This window comes from Enoplosus armatus, chromosome 19, assembly GCF_043641665.1.
Source record: "Enoplosus armatus isolate fEnoArm2 chromosome 19, fEnoArm2.hap1, whole genome shotgun sequence".
Classification (NCBI taxonomy): Eukaryota; Metazoa; Chordata; class Actinopteri; order Centrarchiformes; family Enoplosidae; genus Enoplosus; species Enoplosus armatus.
The window spans coordinates 18,209,772-18,235,000 of record NC_092198.1 but is presented as its reverse complement, the minus strand read 5'-3'; the positions used below and the strand labels follow the sequence as shown (position 1 = coordinate 18,235,000).

Below are 25,229 nucleotides of genomic sequence, written 5' to 3'. Positions count from 1 at the left end.
CCGTGATCTACATCATGTCTTAATGTGAAAAGTGTACCTGCAGGACAAAATGAAACAAAAACAAAGTCTCTTATTTAGTAAAAAAAGACTTGACGCCTCTGATCTGCTGTACTTGTACCCTCTCCTCAGTCTCACATGTGAACTGGCTCTAGGGACACAGATTTAGCGTCACAGTTTAATTCATTCCCTTCAAACCACCCCATGATTCCTCTCTGTGAGAAGGTGTGAAAGTGTGTGCAAACTGCTCCCCCTAGTGTCACAAGAGTGTACATGCATCCATCCATCGGCATGCTGTGAAAGAAATGTGTCACGTCTTCTTGCCCCATTGTCTCTAATTCAGAAGGCCTCAGTAAAGTCAAAGAGTAGCTTTTTGAATTGAAGAAAGGACATTTTAAAGTCAGTTATGTATGTATGTTAAGTATGTTATTAGATCTCTTTAGGAGGAAACACACTTTTGTGTGTGTGTGTGTGTGTGTGTGTGTGTGTGTGTGTGTGTGCATGCTTGAGTCTGAACTTGACATTTAGACCAGAAAATGACTGTCAGGAATTTTTTTTAAATGATTTAAAAGTCGAACTAGCTGCAGAATACGTTTTTGGGGGGTCTGGGCCGAGTTCAGATGTAGCAATCCTAAGTAAAACTCTCATACACTTATCCATGCTCTCATGTTGTCTGTATGTGTGTATACACTCCTGTGTATGTGTGTTTTCTCTGACATGGCTGCCATGGTTGAGCTCCTTTGATGTTTGATGCAACAACAAAAAAAAGAAAAATACCAGGCATGAATGTTTAAGAAGCACGGCTGTTCCTATGTTCTCTGGAATGACCCCCTGCCAAAGATTCACCCATCCCCTCTCTCTCTCTCTCTCTCTCTCACTCTCTCACTCTCACACTCACACTCACACTCACACACACACACACACACACACACACACATGGCAGGGCATATGACTGTCAGCAATGACAGATGTCCTGACAGTCTGGAAGTCTGGAGGCATGGTTGTGGTTGCTGTCCTGCAGGGGGTTTGACACACGATGTATCAGCATACATTACACACACATGTCACACTAATACTGCTCTATCTGCTTGCCTGCCTTTTGTTTGCAACCATCGCTACAAAAGAGCCGCATTCATCTTCAGCTTCCCTTTTACGGGGCTTTGAGTCGGGCGGAGGGTGGTATTTTCTTTGATTCCACCTGTTCTGGCCTCTTCTTTTTTTTGTTGTTGGCCGCACTGCCTGCAGCTCGCCTGTAAAGACCCTCATATGTCAGCCTTTGCATTTGCACAGGGTCAAGTGTGCTTAGACACCCTGTGTGCTTTGTGCCGTAATGCCTTCATTCACACTCATGCGATTGCATACTTTTACACCCAGAATCTTCCCAGAAGCATCACAGTTAAGGCTATTGTTGTTCAGGCAGGTGCTGAAGAACAGTGGAGAGTAATCCTTTTATTACTTTTTTTTGGCAGACTGAAAACAGAGGAAAATGACTTGAAGACTCACTAAATTAGAAAATTAGAAAATTACAAGATGATAAAGAGAACTGTAGCGTATTCATGCATATTACATCGACATCTTCCTTCAAAAGCCTGCAGAAGAAGGCCATGGATGTTGTTTAATTAGTATTTATTCTGATTTCAGAATAAATACAGCAGATGTTTTGACAATGGTTTATACATTTTGTTGTAGACATGAAGGGCTGAAAATGAGAAAATATGCATATATGTATATATATATATATTTCTTTTTTTTACTATTGTTTGAATATATATGCAGCATTTTGAATCTGGCTTATTTGACTTTGTGGCATCTGTTAAAGCTCATGAGGGTTGGACATAGTTTTATACTTGACACAATAAGAAAGACGGCATTCATTCATTCATTCATTCACCATTTATTACAACACCTTTTATATGTTTATGAGGGCTTCTTGTTCGGACCCTCTCCAGTCCGTGAGGTGTCACATTACGTTCTGAAGCGATGTGGACTTGAGCTGCAGTTCAGCTGTTGACCACTAGGTCGCGCTAGAGCACCACAGAAAAGAGGTGACGGTCAGAAAAGGAGGCAGAAACATGGAGACCTAAATTCAGCACTGACTTGATAAACCATCAGCATGAAACTGCATCTTAAACGTGAGTAATTGCTCATAAAGATGACTTAAGGAAAAAGACCCACGTTATTAGCTCAATTCTATATATTTTTGAATGTTTAAAATCTAAAACAGGCCTTTTCTTTTTCCAAAGAAGACATTTAGTAAGAAATGAATGACAGCTGAATTCCATTTAGTTGCTTCAGTTTCAGGGTCCTGCTATTGTGCACTGCTATTGTGGCCTACTGGGACACTAAATGGAACTGAGCCATCATTATTGAAATTTGTTTCATCTGTGCTTTTTTTCCTACAAAAACATCTCAAAGTGTCTGCTGGGGAAAAGGCCCACTAGTAAACATTTACAGGCTCAAGACGTCCCCTAACACAACAGAGGTAAACACCGGAAAAAGGTAGAATCTTTCAATCGGCACAAACACAGCTTCTTTATCAGTGCGTCCATGTCGGCAGACCACCAGGGGCCCCCTGCTTGATTTCAGGGGTTTGTTTGGTACAAATAAAAACCTTAATAATGTGATTGCTGTGACTAAATCTTATTTTTGCATTCAAAAACAAAACAGTAGTGTGGCCTCAAATAAAGCCAGAGACACGTCAACCAAACTCCATTACGCTACATCATTAAACGAACCGTAGCCCCCACATCCAGGTCCCTCTCAGGGTCGAACAAATGGAAGTAGCAGGGGTCGTCTTGCAGGTTTGAGTGTAATGCAGTAGCTTGTGTGTGTGTGTGTGTGTGTGTGTGTGTGTGTGTGTGTGTGTGTGTGTGTGGGTTGACAGAGAGTGACGGGGACAGTCAGGACGGCAGCTGAGGAGAAAAGGCCTTGAATGTTCCTGGGACTGAACGGGGATCAGGACAGAGGAGGAAGAGGTTTTAGCAGGGAGGCAGGGGAGGAGGAGGAGGGTTATAGCTTCAGAGGAGAGAGACTGGAGAGATGGGGGGCTTAGAAGTTAGCGGAGTTTGGTATTCGTGACTGTGGGGCTCAGTCAGCAGGAGTTATAGTCCCTCTGAGACCTCAGACTGTTTAATGCACTTCTATATCAATGGCAGTATTCATTGCATTACGTACATTTCCGTCCATTTGAAGACGTACATTTTTAGTGTGTGTCCTGGATGTTACACCTTACTCCCATGTATAAATATCTCCACTGCTTGGAAATGATTCATGACTTGAATTAGATTTAATCATAAATACACAATATTGCATACTACTGAAGGCTGAATGGGAGAATGGGGGGGGGGTGGGGGGGTGGTGGTGGTAAATATGCACTCTTGCTTAATGTGGTGATAACAGAGCGCCGCATTGTAACACAATCAATAGCCAGTGTGTGAATAATGCATCGGCGGCCCCCATCACATTATGCATTGCTGATGTCAAACTTGTGATTCACTCTTGTCCGCTTGTCAATTTACAGAAACTCACGGCGCGGGCAAATGAATCGATTTCGTTTTCCGGCTCATTTTGATCGAGCTGCTTATTATTCTGATGCGGGGTCAGCTGGGACGCCTTTCGCCGGGATTACATGTTTATCACACAAGTAATAACAAACAAAAGTGTGATTGAGTTGCGTTCTCCGAGTGGTATGTTTGCATCTGTGTGTGTGTGTGTGTGTGTGTGTGTGTGTGTGTGTGGGTGTATACAGTATGTTCATGCTTATTTGCTGCTGCTCATACCCTCCAGTGAGATGCAGCAACCATCAAAGAGCCAATTTAGAAAGCTGCTTTGCCTCATACACTTCACTCCGTTACATCTTCACACACGGCGGTTGAAATGCACGAGTTTGATTATATATCAGGCCGGTTCCTCCATATGATACCACTGAAGTTCCTCCCAGCAGCCCAGATTAAAAGGTGATTAAAATATGTAGTCTCTGGTAGGATCTGCCTGCATCCATATAATTCTGTAGCCTAGCAACTGTCAGAAATATGTACCCCTCATGTGCCCAAAGTGCTGAGTTCATGTCATATTGGACTTCCTGTCAATACAGGCTGCCGAGTGTAAACAACATTTCAATCAACCTCCTGGTGGTAAGAAGCAGGATGTGTGTGAATGTTTGGGCGGTCTCCATTTTCTTCAGCGTGGCCTCGTGGAGTGTTTCGTGACTTGCGGTTCGGGACTCCACCGCAGCCGAGAGCAAAAAGGTGTTAAATATCCAAATGATATGTTATGTTTGTGTTGCAATCTGCTGTTGCTTGGAAAAAGCTAAGCTGAGGTTAGTTTGACAGTTTTTCGTTTTAAGAGACGACTTTGGATCAAGACGTTCAACATCAACAGTAGTTGAACACCAAGTGGAAAAGCATATTAAGTAAGACTGCATTATCAAAGCAAAGCAGGGCCATCAGTTCATTGGATGAGGTTTCCGATGAATCGCTTAGTCTGTGAACTGTCGTTAAAAACAGTGAAAAATCACCAAGAGCAGAGGCGACATCTTCACTCTGCTTGTTTTGTCTGACCAAATCCTCACATTTGAGGCGCTGCAAACAGGGAGGGTTTGATATTTTTGTTTGCTGTCACAGAATAATTGTTTCAGCACTAAAATGTTGGCAAGTCGCAGTATGTGAAGGTGACTTTGGTTGCGTTGCGCAGGCTGTGCTTTGATTTAGTCATTTTGTGGGTTGAAACTGTCGCAGGTTTGCTTTGATCCTTTAGTTTGACATTGTATTGGACGGAAACACTATTGTTGAAGTGTACTGAAAGATACACTGCAGCTCTCAGTCCTCAAAAACACAAATCCCTCCATAAGAAGAGGCTGTAGATGTCATGGTGTTGCTCTTGTGCAATAATGCATTATTGTAAAAACTTAAAAAAAAAAAAAAACTAAAAAACACTTAAGGGTAAAACTGTACTTCACCATTTGTCATCATGCATTATTTTGGACATTTTGAAATGTATTAACCATGGTTCAGCTTTATCCCGGCATCATAAAACATTGACTGCATGTGTGTATATTTGGGGGATAACACCATCTGTCAAACACCAGACCAAACAATAACAGCAGACTGGGAATGCACTGGGATTCTGCGCCCATGTCACTCCCTCCCTTTGTATCACTGTCTTTACCACCTGAGGCTCATCGCCGGCGTTGATTCAGGTTGACAAACCGGCGCAGGCATCACTGTAAATGCATCCTGTCTGATTATGTATTTTTGTGTTCTGCAGTGAACGTGACCTCCTTTTTAAATGACTGGAATATTAAAGAGTAAACAGAACCTACAGAAGCCCGGATGGAGACGCCAGCAGGCAGCTGCTCCTCTCTCTGTTTTATCAGCAGGAATTATTAGCAGGAAAATCTGACAGAAGTTGCTCAAACTGAAAGAAAACACGCATGCTCGTGCACACAAAGTAGGCTTTAGAACTTTTCTCAAGGTGTAGCCTTTTTTTTCTCTCACAACATTAGAGAGGAACTCTGACTTTTTATAATTTTAACACTGTGAACCCATATGGATCATTCACACTCGCTGGCTTTGATCTATACTGCCTCTCTTTAGTCTCTGCTTGCTCTTTTGCCTCCTTCTGTGTGTATGTTTATATGTGGTGTGTGTGTATCTGTGTGTGTGTGTGTGTGTGTGTGTGCAGCAACATCTTAAAACCAGGGTAAATAGTAGAACACGTAGCAACTGTCTTTATTGAACACCAGCATTTTAGAAGGTAGGGATTTAACATATATATAGTTGAAAGCCTACAAGAAAAGTAATTTAAATATTTATATATATCTTTACAAATGTTCATGAGCGAGTCAGAGAGCTTGTGTCGGCTAAACTTGCGATCTGGGGAGTGTACAAAGATAGACATGCACAGGGAAGAGTAACGACGGCAACCGCAAAGTCACCTTTTACAAAATGGCTGAGTTGGACTTCTCCTCTCTCTCTCTCTCTTTATCTCTCCCACACACTGAGACACACACACACACACACACACACACACACACACACACCACAGTGTAGCCTAGCCCAGGCAGTGGCGCCAGTCTCACATCCAGAAACTCTTTTTCTCTGTCGCCCCCCCACATGGTAAACACACTGGTTGCTATGGCACTGACTGTATGGCGTAGAAATAAAGATCAGTCTGCTTGGTGGGGTTCAAGTGCTCACACAGGTACAGGGGAGGGTTGTAAAACAGACTGTGTGTGCATGTGTAAGGGTTTGGCTCAGGGTCGTGGTTTTTCCATTTAATCTGTTTAAAATGTTTGGAAAATGAAATGATTTCAATTCAGTCGACTGGAGATTTAAGCAAAACCCGAAGATTTCTCTTAATAATTCAGTTGAAATGAGCCTTCAGAGGACAAAAAGGCGTTTCACTTTTTGTATTGTTGCAGAAAATCCACACCTGAATTAGCTGGATTGAGATCAAATTGCCCAAAACCTTTATATGTGTGCGTGTGTGTGTGTGTGCGTGTGTGCGTGTGTGTGTGTGTGTGTGTGTGTGTGTATGCTGTGTTGGCAGTCACCACCCCTGTCCTGGAAACCTGTGATGTCAGCATGTCCATGTTTACTTCCTGTTTTCAGAATTAATAAATAAACAAATAAAGGTCTTGGATGAGCCTCAGCCGTCTCCATGGCGAGCCTCCTCCGTGTCATGACACACACACACACACACACACACACACACACACACAGAGCTAAACAGGATGTGTGATTTCCACACACACACACACACATCAGGATGTCTTGTTTGGGACTCTTCAGGTTAGTGTTACATTTCAACATAAGATAAATAAATGACAATAAATATGAAATGTCCCAAAGAAGACACAGTAATGCACGGGAAAGAACAAGTCCTTTCTGAGAGTGCACACACACACACACACACACACACACGCTCCTAAATGCAGCGCTCCAAGGCACGGGGACCGGGTGGGTGGGGGCTACTCAGTCTTTTCTGTTTTCCCGTCTTTGCTCTGGGGCTCGGCTGTTTTCCGGAGCTGCGTCTTTTCTGAACTGCTGTTGATCTGTTGGTCGGTCGGTCCGCTCGTTTTGCCGCTCGAGTTTTTGTCCAGGTAGTTGAGCATCTCACTCAGGACCGTCTGGAAGGTGCTGAGAGCTGCGCAGACCGCCGGCGTGCCGAACCCGTGAGTGATCAGACTGTCAGGGGGGAGGAGGGGGGGGGGGGGGGGGAGGAAACGGAACATCAGAACAGTGACAAACCTTTTGTTTCATTCAGGTGCAACGAGCAATTCAGAAATGAGTGGTACAGTTCCAGTCTTTACTGAAGTGGTCCAGATTCCATTTCTCTCTACAACTTCTAATCCTCCTAAAAGACTCTCTTTAGTCAGAGCAGAGTTTTAATGTCCTGGGATGTTCTAAACGCTGTGTCCACAATCATTCATGATGCAACTGAACACTGATTCGATTAGTGGAACGACACAAAAATATCTGGCTACCTATTCTGATCGCCTGTTAATTAAAAGTCATCTCTCAAGCAAGAGTTCTGAGTATTCCCTTGTTATAGCTTGTTGGTTATACGGATTTGCTGCTTTTCTTTGTCTAATGTGATAGTAAACTGCATATGTTTAGGTTTAGAACGGACTCATTCAAAGACTTCTCCTTGTGCTTGTTAATTGTGATGGCCATTTTTCCGCTATCTTCTATTCCATTTTATGAACTGATCCTGAAAATAATCATCAGTGAAATGCTGAAAATTAGCCTGTAAAAAAGAAAATCTTCTGAATCTCCTCCACCAGACTGCTCTCTTAATTCTACTTTTTCAGTTTCTACATGTGTTCTAAAACAAAGTTTACCCCACACTCAGTTACCCGCACACATCAGAATCACGAGGTTAATTAAAGCTAGTAAAGGCGTAGAAGTGCCACGAGACTGCGGGATAACAATAGATGACATGACAGAGAAACGGCCATAAGATCCGTTTGCTGATATGATCCTGGTTTGTCTGGAGATCCTCGGACAGAGCCAAATGTCTGGTCACCTCTCAGCCCGACCTTTTTACGCTGCTGTTCAATCTGCCACAACTGTGTTTACACGGCGGCGCTCGCATCTTATTCCTCTGCCCAGCACATCTCCCTTTGGAGGTTTGATAAAAAAACTTTGTATATTCTGCAAAGGATGACGCCATAGATGTGACATTTCTGCTAACAAGCCGCCGTTCCCTCCTCCTCTGTCGTTTGTGCCAAATAACAAACTGCACAGCTGCATCTTTTCGAAAATGGCAAAGCGGTCAGAGCCAAAAAAAAAAACGGAGAGCAGCCGGGCTCTGCAAGAAAACTGTCTGCACTCACTACTTTTAATTGTTTAGAGTGACTCCAGAAACAGAGAAGGCCATTCATTCTGTATGAAGAGCGTGTGTGTGTGTGTGTGTGTGTGTTACCTGAAATGTGTGAGGTGTCTCTGGATGTCCAGGTCCAGGATGGGGGTCGGTCTGGAGGAGCCCAGAGGAGAACGATCTTGGCTCAGTAAGTCCTGGAACTCCTTACAGATTTGCCTGACAGACAGAAGGAGGGAGGGAACGAGGGTTTACCATCTGTCTCCAACACACCCGTCGCAATTTCTGTCTTTTTCTTTTCTCTCTCTCTCTTTTTTTTTTCTTTTTTTCTTTCCTTTTCTTGCACCCATCCTCATCGTTTTGGATCAACGCACAGATAAAGTCATCCCCGGGAACGATTGAAGGAAACACTACACGCAGGAGCAAGGGCAAGTTCAACGTCAATCCAGAAACGAGCAAAACACTTTCACAACGGTGGTATCAGAAATTCTGTAAATGTAGAGTCAAAGTTGCTTTGCAGCATCGGTCCCGGCTGTCTTTTTGGATTTTATGCCGAGTCGAAATCATTGTCGGGATGACTTTATCGGAAAAAGAAAATCAACTTAGCTGGAGGACAGTAGAGCTGTTTCCCCTTCAGCACATTCAGTGCACAATGTGCCTAAACCTTAATTACATTTTCTCCATTGTCACACAAACCCAAAACAACCACAGGCTTTCTTGTTCTTGTTGTTTTTTTTTTATCAAACAATTGGTTTTAAAATGATGAATTTTTCTTCTTCTACTCTGGCATTGTTCGTGATTTTCACCTCCAACTTTAGACCTGGAGACAAACACTAACTCACCATGACGTCAGGTGAATTTCAGAATAAACCCTACTGTGTCTTGCTGAGACATTAAGCGAATCTGTTTAGCGTATTCAAAGTGTGTTCGCGTTCTCACTTTGTAGCCAGGACCATTTTCTTGCGGGCGCTGGTTTCTTTCGGCTCGCTGTGCTGCCTCGCCAAATGTTCCCCCACCGCCTTGCTGGGAAACTCTGTCTCGCAGGTGTAGCCAAAGTCCCTCGCCAGGTGGAGCGCCTCACCTGAGCACAGAACCAGGAAAAGGACTCATGAAGCTAAAGAGCTAAAAAGGATTCAGTGTGAACGCTGGCATATGAAATGGATGTGTCTGAATGTGTGACTTCAACATTGTGGAAGTTATCGGAAAGCATTTCTCCTCACCTTCCACCAGGGAGGTGAGCAGGGTGACGTTGGCAGCTTTCCTCCGTCCCGCCGGCAGGTTGAGGCCTAGGCGGTCTAATTTCTCGCGAAGACACCGGCCTCCGTTCTTAGACTTTGCTCTGTGGAAAAGTAAAATAACTTCACATCACACATTCCACATCATCACACCACTACATTTTATAAGACACAAAAAAGACAGAATATCTGGATCACGTCATCATCGCTGATCACCCCTTCATTTTTCACAGAACCAAAATCATTATTCTACAGAAAAGAAAAGTTGTTTTTTTAATTAAGTCTTGCAAGTAGGGATGGTAGAATATAGATTTGCTTTGATTTGACAAAGGCATAGAATTAAGCATAAAATCAAAGAGTGTAAAATTAAAACAACTCATTATGTATTGAGTGTGCTTTCTTTTTAGACACGGATATGGACGCATGTCCCCTTGAGTTTCCTCTTTCATTGTTTGAGCGTTTGTCTCGTCCCATACCCAAAGTGAGGAGAGGAACGACGGCCCCTGTCACTTCTTTATCTTTCATGTGAAATTTGTAAAAAAAAAACAAAAAAAACACATGTGCTTACTTCCTATCTGTTTAAATGTACTCAAAAAAAGAAGAAGCTCCTTTTGGGACGTTTTGATGAGAACGACTGCGGGTGTGTCCACGCAGAGGTCCCTGCGCAGCTTCACGCAGTACATTGGTTGTGGTTCTGATACTTCCAGCCAGCACAAATGTGAAAACGCAGCTCAGGTTCTCATCTGTTAGAGTAATGCCTGTGTTGTCGATGTGATTCATTCTGCTCCAGATGAGGATCAACACCTCTATTTTGTTTTACTTTGTTGATGCCTCATCTTGTAGGACCAGCCATATTCTCTCTCTCTCTCTCTCTCTCTCTCTCTCTCTCTCTCTCTCCTCTTCCCCCCTTCCCTTTCTCTCTCTCCGCCTCATCAATAATACAACGCTGGCAACTCTTGCTTTCCTCTGGTTCCTCTGATCCTGGCATGCTTTGGCCTGGTCTCGCCTCCCTCTGGCTCCCTGGGCATGGCGGCGCGTGCAGCCCCGGCCCTCTTTCGCCTACAATAGTCTTTGTGGGCGCTACTGTACATCCTCTGTTTCATCCGAGGGCTGCACAGGCTCGGGCAACACTCTCCAACGTTCACCAGCCAGATTCATGCTCTTTCACACTCACATATTATTTTGTTAGAAGATACACAGGGGGTGGACAAAATAACTGAAACATTTTGATAACCCAATACAACCTAAACAGCCCTGCAGCTCCCTCTCTCGATGTTACATTTGTCCACAAGTTGTTGATTTATGAGGCTATATTTTTGTTATTATTGCACACTGCCAGGTGTATTATTTCTTCCACCCTTTCACTATTAAGCGTACACACTTTTCTTCTCGTATAACCCTGCTGTTTCAAGATGCACCCAGTGTTTTTAAGATTTTGTGTCTCTCATTCCCCAGGGATGATGTCGAAGCGTGAACAAGTCTCTGCAACAGCAAGATGAAATGTTCCTACGTGGAGCCATAATGCTGCAATAAGATGAGACGACATTTAAAGATTTACCATGTCAGCAGTACGAAAAGTACTTAAAAAACAGACAAGTCTTTAGTTTGATTTGTCTCTAAGTCAACAAATCAGTGCACTCTCTTCGATCACCCCCAGTTGCATTTAGATCCGTTAAAGAAGCTGCGGTGTGTGTGTGTGTGTGTGTGTGTGTTGTGCTGACCTGCGCAGTATGCCGCCCAGTAGGGAGGCGTTGAGGCACTCTGGTGGGGACAGTCTTCTTTTCACCTCTGCGATGGTGACTTTGTACTTGGAGGTGGAGCTGAGCAGCGACAGTCGGCCCGGTACCGAACAGAACAAATCTGTGGGGTTCACCACACATGTCCCCCCTGCACACAAAACACGACACACGCGTTAGAACAAGGTTCAGCGTGGACAAACGGCGCTGTTGCGTGGAGACACTGATTAGAGTTGTGCGTCCACATGATGCACAGTGAGCATGTCAGCCTTCAGGAAAACGGGCTGTTTGAAGTCATTCAATGGGCCAAAAAAGTGACCATCAAATGACTGCTGCATAATAAAGACTTGTGTCATAACACCGTTTATCAAACTAGATATTTTCATAGTAACTACTACTACTTTGATTCTTGAATAAGAAAAACAGCCCTGTTTCCACACATGGAGCTGTGCTAATGACCTGTTGGCTGTGTCTTATTTGAACATACAAGCTCCACCCATGTTTGAACTGCTATAGGAGTGAATAGATAGTGAAAACGATTTCTCTCATGACGCCAGGTGGAAATAATGCAGCACAACAGCGGAGCCATAAAACAAAGAAATTCTGGAGGTATCCAGCAGATTTATGAAATAATGGGGAGATGATTTTATCGATGTTCAGGTGCCACATGTAGCACCATGTGTACAACTGCAGGGTCTAATGATAGTGCAAAACATCATTTCACATGAATACTAGGCTTCCATAGAACTGTGGACCCAGGTTTTGGCACGTTTGGCACTGTGTGTCGATAATTGTTTGTTTTAGCAGTGCACAGATCGTAATGCAACAAACGTTTGTGTTATTTTGGGAGAGCACCTATGTAGCCACAAGCCTGAATATTTCAGGCTGGTTTATCATTGCGTTTTTTTTATTATTATAAATATTTAGTTGTCTTATGCCACCACCGACACCTCTACGCGTATTTAGTAATACTGATTTAGAAGTATATTAAAATAAAAAAAAAACAATACGCCAACAGCCAACACCCAGGTGTTCTGGATGTTCAGCTCCATTGTGTTGGCACTTAAACGTGCTGCCTGCAGATTTCTCTTGCCTCCACATGTATATGCAATATACAGCCACAAACAGCCATAATCTGAAGATGTATAGTTACACACGTATTTTTACATTACTGATTAGATGCTGATCAGTAAAGTATCAACAAAACAAAGAGGATTTTCTCAAGTTCTGCAAAGATAATAATAATAATATTAATAACAGCCTCTAGTGTGAGGGATATCTAATTTTAAAATGAATGCTGCAGGTTATGAGATAATTTTTTTTACTATGAGAGCTGCAAGAGCATTTTTCTTTACTTTCAGTGTAGATGCTTTGAGGATGAAAATCCATTTAGACCTTGAAAAGCCTCGACTCACAGACGTGTATGTATTGGTACAAAGAAAAGAGCTAATGCAAAAAAAAAACAACTATGTATCCAGTATTGGATTAACATGTTTCACAAAACAGTTAGAAACACGTTCTTTTGTAGAGAACGCTGACCCTTCATTGAATCCCACCTCAGGGGGCAAGTGTGCAGATATACATGGCACTACTCTGCACCTTTGTTTTTAGTTGGTGGCTTTAGCTGGGCGCAAACTTTGCATCTTAGGTGGAAGAATCACGTCCAAACAAAGAAACTGTCTGTGAGCAGAGCAAACAGGAAGTCTCTTGTCTCTTTTCAGGTGTAACAATGTAATGTGTCAGTGCAGCCGGTGTACAGTCTGCTGTTCACAGTGAGTGGAAACGTCCTGGTCTGCACAGGAAACATGCTCCTCATATACGCTTTTGTGTTATAACGTCAAAATCATTTATCAAACTTGATATTTTTATATTAAATACCCTTCTTTTTTTTCTTTTTTTTTTTATCTTTGTCCCTGTCCTTTGAAAACCAAAATGTCAACTTTTCATGAGATAAGAAAAACAGCTCCGTTTTCAGCTTTGTGACATCACATTTTTTCAGAGAATCCAACGGATTTTTAAATGGCCCATTTATCTTAAGAAGTAGGACAATTGTTTTAGCTGTAAACATAATACACGTTGAAATACAATTTTAATCAAAGCCTGAGCCAGAAAAGATTGAGACGCTCAGTCCACAGAAACACAAAGGATCAAGTATCTTCAATCACCACTGGCAGGATCAATGTGTTTTTCGCAGCTTCAATATTACATTCAGTTTTGTTTTTACTATATACATATATTTATATTTCTGTTTCAGCTCAATATTTGTCTGTATGTTAGAAACGCCTGCTGTAACCCCAGGAGGGGGGGGGGGGGAGAAACAAAACCTTCCTTTAATCACCTTCCACCAACCACCAAGTTGATTTCATTGTGGACTTGAGGCCCCTGCATGTGTGAATAAATGATAGTGGTTGTGATAGTGAAGGCCTCTTCCACATTATTAATTGCGTCTGAATCGGTGCTGCGGGTCCTCCTGGAATATATCGACTGCTCTGAGTAGGCCTGTTATGATTAAACTTTCACTTGAACTAACGTCCCGAGCAGCTGAAACGCAAGGTTTCTGTCTGATGTACTGTAGGCTATATTCTATTATTCATCCGCCTCATTATCAAATCTAACAGCAGGGTGTGTCGCTTTGTTATTGGGCCGTGCTGGATATGACGGAATGAAGGAAAAAGGGGGATGCCATTTAGGCCGAAGAGAACAACGCTGCGGGCGCACATTGGCTGCACACGCCAATCTTTTCCGGGGGCAACGTGGACAATTTGGCCACCAGCTAAGCCTCCTATATATATATGACCAACTGTAGCCTACATTTCTGCTCTGAACAACAACAACAAAAATATATATTATTCACCATCAGCTGAAATGTGCTACTTTGGCGTCATGTTTTGTGGCTTCAGAGACGCGTCGCCCAGGTTCAGCACCGTGGACAGCGCCTCGTGCCCGCAGCACAACTGTGACATCACAATGGTGTAGGTAACAAAAGCCTGTTGTAGTCCGGCGGGCAGGGCTTTGTACAGGGGCTGCATGGGACTTGTATTTCACTCAGGCAGCCACAAATGGACGATTGCAGGTCGAGGGAATCGATTGATAGCCTACTCGGACTCCTGTGTGTGTGTGTGTGTGTGTGTGCGTGTGTGCGTGTGTGTGTGTGCGCGTGTGAAGTCCGGCTCGTATGTGACACAAACCGGGCAGACCTGTCTGTCAGACTCACGCGCTCTGACAGGGGCGCGCGTCTCTGAAAGCCGCGGGTTCACATCATATTAATTCCCCTAAAAATGTTTTGATTCAAAGTAGTTTGTATTTTATGTTGCCAAGGGCAATCGAAAAGAGCTATTGCCGGTAGTGCAGTCAGTGGAGCGCGCGGGCCCAGAGGCGATAACGGTATTTAAGCAACGGAGAGTAGCCTCGGGCTGCGGCGCGAGCGGCGGGCGGGATCACACGCGGAATCAAGCGCCTTTTACGAGTTTGCCACGAAAATTAAAGAAAAAGAGACACGGGCCAAATGTCATTCTCCTCATATTCTAACAACAATGTTTAGAGCTCCAGAAAAGAAAAAAAAAAAAGCCCGCCAATGTCTTGACAGAAAAGAGAGAGAGAGAGAGAGAGAGAGAGGCGCGTGCAGGGGCTGTAGTGGCGGGGGCGCGCGCCTGACAGATTGATCCGCGAGGCCGCTGTTCGAGCTGAGCGGGAAAAGGGATGGCAGGGTGATTAAAAACACAGACGACTCCTCCTAAGTAGGATCCGCGTTTCTTGAGTGATTTTCTTTTGAAAAAAGGTTGTGTGAATATTCATGCCGCCAAAGCCGCAGTCAGAAAGAACAACATTAATATGATCTCGGCTGAATCCGGGGGCCCCCGCTCCGCATTAGCATATCAAAGCGTCCGCCCGAGGCGAGAGAAGCTATCGATACGGGAGCGGGAGGTAAAGCAAAGATTATTGGTTGTGATGGTTGCAGCGGCTGAGCTCAGGGCCAAATACGGCGCACCATTAACCGAAAGTGATAGCGAAGGGATTCCCGCGTCAATCCGCGAGAAAAGCCCCAACACCTAGGCAGAGCTGATGAAAAATTAAACCCGAGACACAGCCTTCCTTTCTCTGTGTGGAAAACTGCACGCAGTCCCGACTAAAAGGGAAGAAAAACAACAACAACAACAACTACAACAACAACAACAACAACAACAACAACACAGGAGCAGGTTTTGATGGACCAAAAGCAGATCCACAGCGCGTTCAAACCCAGACTCGTGAGGAAATTGGCTGCTCTGCTATGTGTTGATGCGGGTCGAGTCCACGTCCGCATCCGCATCCTCGCCCCCCCCCCCCCCCTCCCCCTTGGACTGCCTGCACGAGCCAGTCTTTCAAAGCTATAGGAGTCATTCATGCTGTCTGCGATTAAACATGCAGATACACGCAAGAGACAACAATTACTGCACCCGAAGACCATCACTACTCCTCTGGTACGGTTTAACACCACAGCCCACATATAAATACATGAAAGAAAAACAAGACTCAAATAAAATAGAATTTGCCCGGAAGCAATCAAATGCTTGGTGAGAACAGCTAAACGAAAATGCAATCCTTGATTGCACCTTCATTTTCTAATATATGAAAGTTGCGCGCCATATTAATCAAGCTCGTTTGCAATAGACATTAAAGACCCATCGTTTAATTTGTGGGCCATTCACTTGTTAAATTCAACGTTGTGACGCCATGAATTATATTACAGAGTCTGCACAATTCCTAATATAGGATACTAAAAAAATCCAGGTTGTGGCGTAAATACTTGGGCTGTTCCTTGCACTGATATCCGCCTTTTCCTGTTTTGCTTTTATTGCAAAAGAGAGATAAGACCGTCAGCGGCAGCGTTTGCAGGGGATCATGATGCATTTATGATCTCAAAACAAACGTGGATTTTTACGTTAAATTGGTGAAAACGAAGGCGAAGAAGTGTCCGCCTACGGGTTTGACTTCAAAAAGGACGCGTGTGCCGTGACTGCTGCGTCAGAGGCTGCGACCCAAACTGCAGCAGGCCGGCGCTCCCAAATCACTGCCACGTTAATTCATCACTTTGTTGACATTTTAATTTCCTGGGAAAGAGTCAGAGAGCATGTTTCGAGTGGCTGGTTTAAAAAAAAAAAAAAAAAAGGGGGGGAGGCAGGTGTTGAGTGACAGTCCATTTCATACTGGAAGTGGGGAGCGCCGTGTCTGCGCCTGTACACCGTGTCAGCGTTTAAATAGGCGAGGAAATGGGGCCCGCTGCTGCTGTAACGCGTTGACAGCAGACAAGAGGGGAGTGTCCCGCCTGTTTTTGTCTGTCTGCTTCGCTGTCTCGCCGCGAGTGTTCACGGGCCCTCCGGTGCAACAGCGATAGAGAGTTTAAAAAAAAAAAAAAACAACAACAACAACAAAAAACAAAACAAAACGGGGCCTTACCTCTCCGGATGACGCCCCCTTGGCCGTTCAGCACGAGCCCACACTGCGCTTCCACGGAGCCCTGCGGAGACACGCACTCATTAGCACGAGCAGGGGAGGTGAAATCACTTCACCCACATTCTTTCCACCGCTGGAGCACAGTTTACCCAGCTGTCAGGCTCCAGCAGCACCACCAGCACCACCAGCAGCAGCTGAACATTAATGGCGTTTCTCTCTCTCGTTTTTTCTTTCTTTCTTTCTTTTTTTTTCCCCGGGAGCTGATGCGGTGCTTTGAGGGCATCCAATTGAGGTGTTCATTCACGCTTTCACTGCTCACCACGCACAAAAACACCGAGCATTCGCCTTTGAAATAAACCTCGTGAAACCAAGACCGTACAATGAATGCGATGTCAGAAATCTGTGATTCGTATTTCATGATAATATCAGCTGATCTAGAGCGTGCGTTGTTTCATCTCCCGCACATCCTATGGCTCAGCAGTCCCATACCATTTAGCTGGGTGTCCACTTGACCCCCTTGCCATTCATGCTGGATTGCAGTATGAATGATTTGCTCCTCTCAGTTTGTGTCATTTGAATATTTTTTTTTTTACTCAGTATCATAAAGTCTGAAGAAAATAATTTCCCTGTAGCAGAATACGTTTATTTATTTATTTTTATTCTTTCCCCTACGCAATGAATCATCTCATGGCCCCTCAGGTGTATCGTGCGACCCCTTCTGCACGGTCCCGACCCACAGGTTGGGAAGCACTGCACATACGACGCTTTAAGTTTCTTCACAACGCCGTGAAGTTTTGGTTAATACTGGGCCCCGCTGCAGCCCTCCTTTGAACACGTTCCTAGTGGTGGAAGCCTTTTTTTGTTGGAAAGTGTGGACTACGTGACTTTGACGGGCTCTGAGTAAAAACCGAGGGCAGAGTGGAATAAAGGATGCGGCTCACGGCTCACGCAGGAGCGGGCTCCGTTGGAGCGGCTCCAGGCTGAGACGCGAGTGTCCGGAGGTGTGTGCTGCGGCCGCCAACCTGTTGTGGGACGGCTCTACGTTTCGCAGCGAGCGGTTGCACAAGGCCCGCATGTATGGGGGGACCTGTTACCGCCGCCATTTTGGTCCATATCACACTCGCGTGCTATCAACGATGTCATCAAGAAAGGAGAACACGCGCTTTTTTTTTTTTTATTCAGAAAACACTTAATCCCCCCTCGTGCGAGCCTCGAGGCCTGGCCCACGCAGAAGCCCCCTGATTAAAATAAACCTGGAAAAAAAAAGAAAAGGGGGGAGCTTGTCGTAGTTCTTTCTTAACCAGCTCCTGCTCTGTTCCTTTTCTTCCACTCCGAAGCTAAAGTGATTATAAAATCAATATACAAAACGCAGAGGTCTTGCATGAATTAGCTTAGTGACGGGGGAAAGGTGTGGCAGCTGCTTTTGTTCGGCATGAAAATCTCTTTAACGCGCTGAAAGATGCGACCGGGCTGCACGAGACCATAGGCGCATCTGTTCCGTTCATGCATCCGCCTCGTGCAAGGCTCAGGTTCACGAGCCGATCCTTTCTTTTTCCTCAATAAAAGGGTCAAACCTGTGCTCCTTTTATGTGCCCCCCCCCCCCAAAAAAAAAAAGAAGAAGAAGAAAAGCTTAGGGTAAATATAGTATTTGCTTTAACAACGATCGACTGTGAAAAAAACGCAGTACATTAAAATGAAATCAAGGCAACACGACGTCCTTATCCCTAAGATATTAATATTGCACTAATGTAGGTTAACAATAAATATTATGGAGAATAAAAAGCATAGTCTACTATTGCCGTCATCACGGAATTCAAATTATTACGTTTCACGCAGAACTCGCATTTAAAAAAAAAAAAAGAAAAAAAGTCCATAGTGGCAGAAAGAGCCATAAAAATAATAATGAAAAAAAAAATCATGCAGGTGATATTATAATTCCCTAGATTAGCTTTAATATTTCCGGACAATTCACGTTATTTTTTTATTTTTAAGCCCCACACCCTTTAAATAAAGCGCAAATCAAGTGAATTAAAATGAAACATAATTGTTGCTATAAAGATAATAAACAAATCTGATTACTCCTCAGATGCAATTATATATCGTGTCATTAAAATACTGTAACTGTTGTGGTTATTTCTACAATTTAAACATAGTGTAAATATTAGGATACTTTCAGCGTGATGCCATTTAAAAAGAGAAAAAAAGAAGAAGCTTGACACTTGATGGAGCCGAACTTGAGTGGAGTTGGTAAATAGTTAACGTGACTGAAATGATGTGTCGCCGTCTTAAATTGTGTTTAACCAGAGGCGCGTTTTAACCAGCTCAGATGTCGCTGCATAAGCAACAAAGTTGATTGACGCTAAGTCGGTAATTGGATAAACTACGGTGCTTTATGGCGCTCGAGCTGGGCATTGTGCCCTCAACCCCGATCCGTTAATCCGCCCTTTACCGGAGAATAGAGCAACCAGCGGCTTTTCTTTGCCTCAACAGACAGCCGGACACACACTCACTCACACACACACACACACACACACACACACACTCTCTCACGCACACACACTCTCTCTCACGCACACACACACACACACACAAGAACCGTGCGAATGCGTTTTCATCTCGATTTCTTTAAGTCGAAAAGAATTATTATGTAAAATATGGGGTCACGTGTGTCTGTGGAAAAGCGACAATGGGACCGTATAGACTGCCAGTCAATTAACCTTCAGAGAGCAGGCCCGCCTCTTTCAGGGCCGCCGCCTGCACTTGACATTTACACTCACGTTTGTGCTTCGGCGACAAAAGTCATCTCAAGAAGATGTCCAATATTATTTTAGTCCAAAGTAGGACGGAGTTCATGCGGCATTGGGGGGGGGACAGCCTACAGGCCACATGTAATGCGGCCCTGTCAGTGTCAGAGACAGCAGACAGATGAAGCAGACAGGCAGACAGGCAGACAGGCAGACAGACAGACATCTGGCGCTGTCTTTCTGTTCAATATTTTTGGAATTGCTGTGTTGCTGGTACAATAGAGGGAGGAGAGGGGGGTTGGCAGGGGGCGGGGGGGGGGGGGGGTTCAATAGTAGGCCAGTGGGGCAGGGATACTGGGCCTTGTGGCAGCTCTAAGGGTCTATTATCCTATCTTATGGAGCAGTGTTAGTAAACCAGAGCTGAGAAGCCGAGGGAAAGGAAAGAGGGTGCATTAAGGTGGAGTTGGATCTTAGGCCTTGAGGTGGTGTGAGACTGTGAATTAGCGGGGGTGGGGTGGGAGGGGTGGGGGGGGGGGGAGTGATGGAGGCCGCCGGTACCTGCAGGTCGTCTGACGCGGACGAAGGGAGACCCAGGCCGGCGCCGGGCAGCAGCCTCTGGTCCGGGTGGTGCATGCCGACGCCGTAGGCCTGGGAGCCGTGTGACGTCATCAGCGACAGGTCATGGCGCCGGTAAGCGTCGAGGCAGCCCAGCTCGCGCCGCTGCTGCTCGTCCAGGCAGGAGGACTTGAGGGCCGAGCGCGCGCTGTGCAGGTTGATGAAGTCGGCGGGCTCCCCGTGGTGGATCTGCTGGTAGTACTGGCCCGAGTGCAGCGAGTTCAGCCCGTAGGCCTCCGGGGCCACGGCCGGGTGGGAGTGCTGGAACTCGTAGTGGAAGGACTGGTGGTGGAGGGGCGTGTACTGGTGGTTGGCCGAGAAGTAGGGCGAGGCGAACTCCGTCCCCGCCGGCGCCGGGTAGGTGAGCGGGGAGGAAGAGGAGTAGGCGACCGAGGAGTTGGCCACGGACTCCAGGCACCCGAGCTGCATGAGGCGGTAGCTGTTTGATCCGTCGTGACGTATCTAAAAGATAATAAAGAGACGGGGAAATATATGAGCCGTGTCATTTAGCATCAGCCGGCGTCTCCTCTCTCTGCCTCCCAAACACACTCCAGAACACCCCTCACACACTCAAAGCGCCTTCTTTTTTTTTCCTCTCTCTTTTTTTTTTTTTTTTTCTCCCACTTTAAAAACCACCTGAAGGAGATGTCATTTCCACACGCCCGGGAGGGGAAACGAACGCACGGCAACAGGAGCCATCGGTATTCCCACCCCCCCCCCCCCCTCTCTCTCTCTCTCTCTCCCCTCCCTCCCTTTGGCATGCCTGTCACTCTCCTTGCAGCGTTTTAAAAGGCGTGCTGTTATATATTATTATTATTATTATTACCGAGCTGCTGGCAAATTTACTGTCCCGGCTCTCTCGCTCATTCCGGATGGGAGGTAAGCAGAGCGAGACACAGCGGAGTGTTCCGCCCTGTAATGTTCTAATCACACTGTTACCGGCTCACACACGCCGCCTCATTTGCTTCCGCACACTAATAAAAAAGCCCCGTTTTCACCGGCAGCCGCAGTGAGATGCACGACTCATTTCTTCCCTCCATTGCAAGTTATTTTTTTTTTTTTTCTCATCCGTGCGATACAGTAGATTCCAGTTGAGGGGACTTCTTGAGAGCCGGCGCGGTCTCGAAATGCCTCCGTAACTCAGTTTAAAGCCGACGGTGTTTCTTCCGCTGCACATTCGTCTGCGATTTCACGAATTAAAGGACGTTAAGTAAATAAATGAGCCTACCTCTGTATCGTGGACAAGTCCGGGGAAGGTCGCTGACATTGTGCTTTCTCCAGAGTAACCCGTGGTTGTTTTTTTTTTTCTCTCTCTCTCTCTCTCTCTCCCCCTCCTCTCTCTGGCCCGATCGAATAATAATAATAATAATAATAATAATAATAATAAAAAAAAATGCGTTAAAATCCTCAAAAAGCGAGAGAAATGGAAAAGTCCCCCCTCGCGCGCTCTCGGTAACGGCAGAAAGCTGGCGGAACGCGAGCGTCTCCCCTCTGCACGGACGGGGCTGGCTCACGGATTTTGTACTTGCAGGGTATTTCTCGGCTGATGTCGTAGGTCCCTTGGTAATATAGAAGTTTTGAAAATTAAGCATCAGCACTGAGGAATGGGAGGACAATAGACGGAGCGGAGCATCCCAGGAGACAAGGAATAAATATTGTATCTTCGCCTTAATAAGGAACCAAGCGCTTCTTTCAACATTTTCATCGCTTTTTGTGGACATTTTCCCTTTTTTTTTTTTCTTTTTTTTTTGTTGTTGACCCGTTTGTATTTTCACAAGGTCTTCTGCTCGGTTATTATTATTTAGTTTTTTTTCTTTTATCCACACCGGCTAAGTCGTTTTACAAAACAAAACAAAAATGTGCGGATTTTCAACGGAAATGTAAGTTTGCTTTGAAATATTATGAAGCTAATTTCGACATTTATCAACGGAATAAAAATGGCTTTTCGTGTTTCTCAGAACGAGCTGGCGAATGAATGTCTTTCGCTCCGATGAGGAGTTTCATTTGGAAACGGGGTGTTTTCGATGCTTCCTGCGCGCCTCACGGCTCCGGATACATTTATTATCATTATTGCTCTTATCTGGCGATTTTAATACGGCGGTGTTGACGGATTTCATAATGAAACCACATCACATACGTGTGCACACATTTCTCACTGGAGCTTCATTCGATGTAACCACAGCGGAATCGATGAAATATCACCTTTCAGAGAGTTTATGAATTAAAAAAGCTTTATTTAAAATAACATCAGTGATAGTAATTATTAGGACTTCAATTGCTTACTTTTTAGGACGCCAAATTAAATCCACAATGCTGCGTTTTTTTTTTCCTTTCTTTTTAGTTATTTCACAAAATAGCTTTTGACGAACATTATTTCTTTTTTTTCTCTTTTTTTTGGGGGGGGGGGGGGGTGTTACTGTGAGTGTTGCCTTTGTGAAGAACCGACTGAAGCACGAGACCTTTACTCTTTTCAAATAAGCATTGTATGTGTATATGTGACCAGAAGCGCGTGCATGGTTGAATCGAAGAATGGGGCGAGTGCTGCTTGAATATTATTATTATATTATTACCATTGGTTATTATTATTATTATTATTATTATTATTAGCCTGTATTTGGACAGGCAGATCATAACTGGGACTATTTTGTCGGTCAGTCGGTCAGTCTCGTGACCTGCCTTCTCTCTCTCTCTCTCTCTTCTTTCTGCCTTTCTCCTCGTGCTGTAACTCACCTGAGCACGCGCCCTCGGGGGTGGTCCTGCCCAGCTGAAGGGAGTCGTTGTAAAAGAAGATGATGAAGGACTTTTTGTTTGTTTGTTTCGTTGCTTGTTTCTATTTATATTGAATTAAATGATATAATCAGGTGGGAAAACCTCCTTTAACAAAGACAGTGAATTATTTGGTTGGCGTTTTATTGGATCGCGACACCGCACTGAAATAGTAACAGGTGCACAGAGCAAGGCAGGGAGAATGTAGCCTCTCTATGTTATCAGAGTGAATAAACAGCCTGCTCGCTGGTGCCTTGCCCTCAGGCCACCCGGGAAGCAGCAGACATACAAAGCGCGAAGGCAGAAGCCCAACGCTCCTGGCCACAGCCTGGAGAGGAGCGAAGAGAAGTGAAGGCGAGGGGAGGAGAGGAAGCTGAAGGAGGAGAGGAGTGTCTGTCAGATTTCCTGCCATTCAAAAACAAACCAGCACACTCACACACACACACACACACACACACACACAGAGACCAGCAGCTCTAACCCATAAACCCTAATCAGTCTTGTTGTGGATGTTTTGTTTTTTTCTTCTTCTCCTCCTGCTCAGCTGTAACTGTAACCAAAGCGACTCCCTGATATTATTAAAGTGCAGACTGTGACCGTGCTGACGCCGGGACGCCGGGATTGACTCTGCACTTTAATTAAGAAACTATTTCCCCTCCCATCTGTTACTGCATGCGTCTCTCTCTCTCTCTCTCTCTCTCTCTCTGTCCTAATGGGCCACAATTACAGTAATCATTTACTTGTCAATAACCATTTAGACTTGTTTTAAATATATATTAGAACATGTATGCTCTTTTCATTGTAGTTCTTATTGATTTTTCTTCATATGGGGCCATTTCTCTGACTGGAAATATAGTTTAAAAAGCATAAAAACGCCCCCCAAAGAAGCTTAAATATTCTACAAGATCTTCCTTTTCTTCTTGATCAGGACTGCTTAGCCTATAGTCTTGCACAGTCACATCTGGAGGGTGGGGGGGGGGGAGTCCTCACAGCAAACCGCCTTAAATAGCCTCCTTTAAAAACTTCTCAAGGCCTTTTATATTTTAATTAACCGTTACCGATTGTTTTGCCTCGGGGCTCGACGTGAAACCTCTGCACGACGAGACCGGTGAAGGCCGGTTGTCGCACGCCAGGTATTAAAAAACGAGAGAGAGAGAGAGAGAGAGAGAGAGAGGGAGAGGGAGAGGAAAGGGGGAGGAAACAGAAGAGGAGGAGGGATGAATGGGAAGGCCACCGGGCAAAGAGAGGTGGAGAGAGCGAGAGAGAGCTTTGGTGTCGGTTAAGGTACCTGAAGTGATCCTAACGTGACCACGTTTCTGTGACAGTTCTCTTATTTGGTATCAAGACAGATGCACGGTACATGGTTGCGGTCGTGGTGGCATATTAAGACACCAGGAGGGGCGCGTTGGTTTGATTTCAAACCGTGCTGACACGCAGGCCTTCAGTCGCATCATCATCATCATCATCATCATCAAGATTGGATCAAAGGTCTGACACGTACCTGAGAATGTGTCTCTGTAGGTCGGAGACAGAGCCAGGCTCAGGCAGGCGTTCACGAGTGACACCTGGCAGTCTAAAGTAAAAAACTTAAAGGCCCCCCCCCCTCAAACTCTGCACACTCCACTGGCCGGTGTCCCGACAGATCGCAGAGCGCAGGAGTGTGGTTTTATTCATGTGTGTCAGGAGGTTTTGGTGGTGAATAGTTGCCTGAGACAGACATTTATATACGTATGCAGGCCGCGTAGCCACCGTCGCCGCCAACCCGAGGCACCAGTTGCACGGTAGACGGTCCTAATAGGGCTTAATGCCGGCGAGTGGCCCCGCTTTACCGGGGGCTGGGAGCGCCGCACCAGATGCGCGCTGATCTTCGGACAGGAGCCAGTCCATCTGCCGCCTGACGAGGCAGGGAAAGGCCCGAAACCCCGCACAGCACAGCCCAGAGGCGAGAATTTAGAGCAGCCCCAAGGTTTCTGGATGGACCGCTGCTCCTGTAGAGAGAGATGGGGGGGGGGGGGGGATGTTGTCCTTTTATTTATGTTTTTTTATAGAGCAAGTGTCAGAAAATAAGACAGCATGGGAGAGGCAGAAGATTAGGGTTTGAGCTCATGTGGGCATTTTGCGCCCCTGTGGTAGGATACCTTGTGTTGCAAACGTGGCCTTTTATTATTTTAATTTCAAGAGGGTATTTGTAGAGATCTGAATCTGAAATGCCTGAACAGTCCTGTCAGGGAGAATTAGAGACCTCACCTCCCTCTAAAATCTTAAATGTGCTAATGCCTCTACTCACTCACTACCTCGGCCCCCAGTCCCATTCTCTTCCTATAATATTAGGAATTAAAAATAATGATAATAGATTTTTTTTTTAATTTTTTTTATTATA

At 45.1% G+C, this 25,229-nt stretch overlaps 1 protein-coding gene across 1 annotated transcript; it reads right to left on the bottom strand.

Moving 5' to 3' along the window:
- Positions 1-6,967: 6,967 nt before the first annotated feature.
- tfap2d (transcription factor AP-2 delta (activating enhancer binding protein 2 delta)) lies at positions 6,968-21,350 on the bottom strand. The gene is made up of 8 exons (XM_070926180.1): positions 21,312-21,350; positions 20,027-20,545; positions 16,727-16,787; positions 11,276-11,441; positions 9,540-9,658; positions 9,259-9,400; positions 8,425-8,538; positions 6,968-7,184 (listed from the first exon to the last, which is right to left on the bottom strand). Exons 1-8 carry the CDS (start codon positions 21,348-21,350, stop codon positions 6,968-6,970), a joined length of 1,377 nt encoding a protein of 458 aa, XP_070782281.1.
- Positions 21,351-25,229: the final 3,879 nt, after the last annotated feature.

Bases quoted from the DNA above. Each gene is read 5' to 3' on its own strand.
- tfap2d (XM_070926180.1), bottom strand. From the start codon at position 21,350: ATGTCAGCGACCTTCCCCGGACTTGTCCACGATACAGAG. The intron at 20,546-21,311 runs GTAGGCTCATTT...ATTATCTTTTAG, and splicing joins GACTTGTCCACGATACAGAG to ATACGTCACGACGGATCAAA. The intron at 9,401-9,539 runs GTGAGGAGAAAT...TTCTGTGCTCAG, and splicing joins GCTCACCTCCCTGGTGGAAG to GTGAGGCGCTCCACCTGGCG.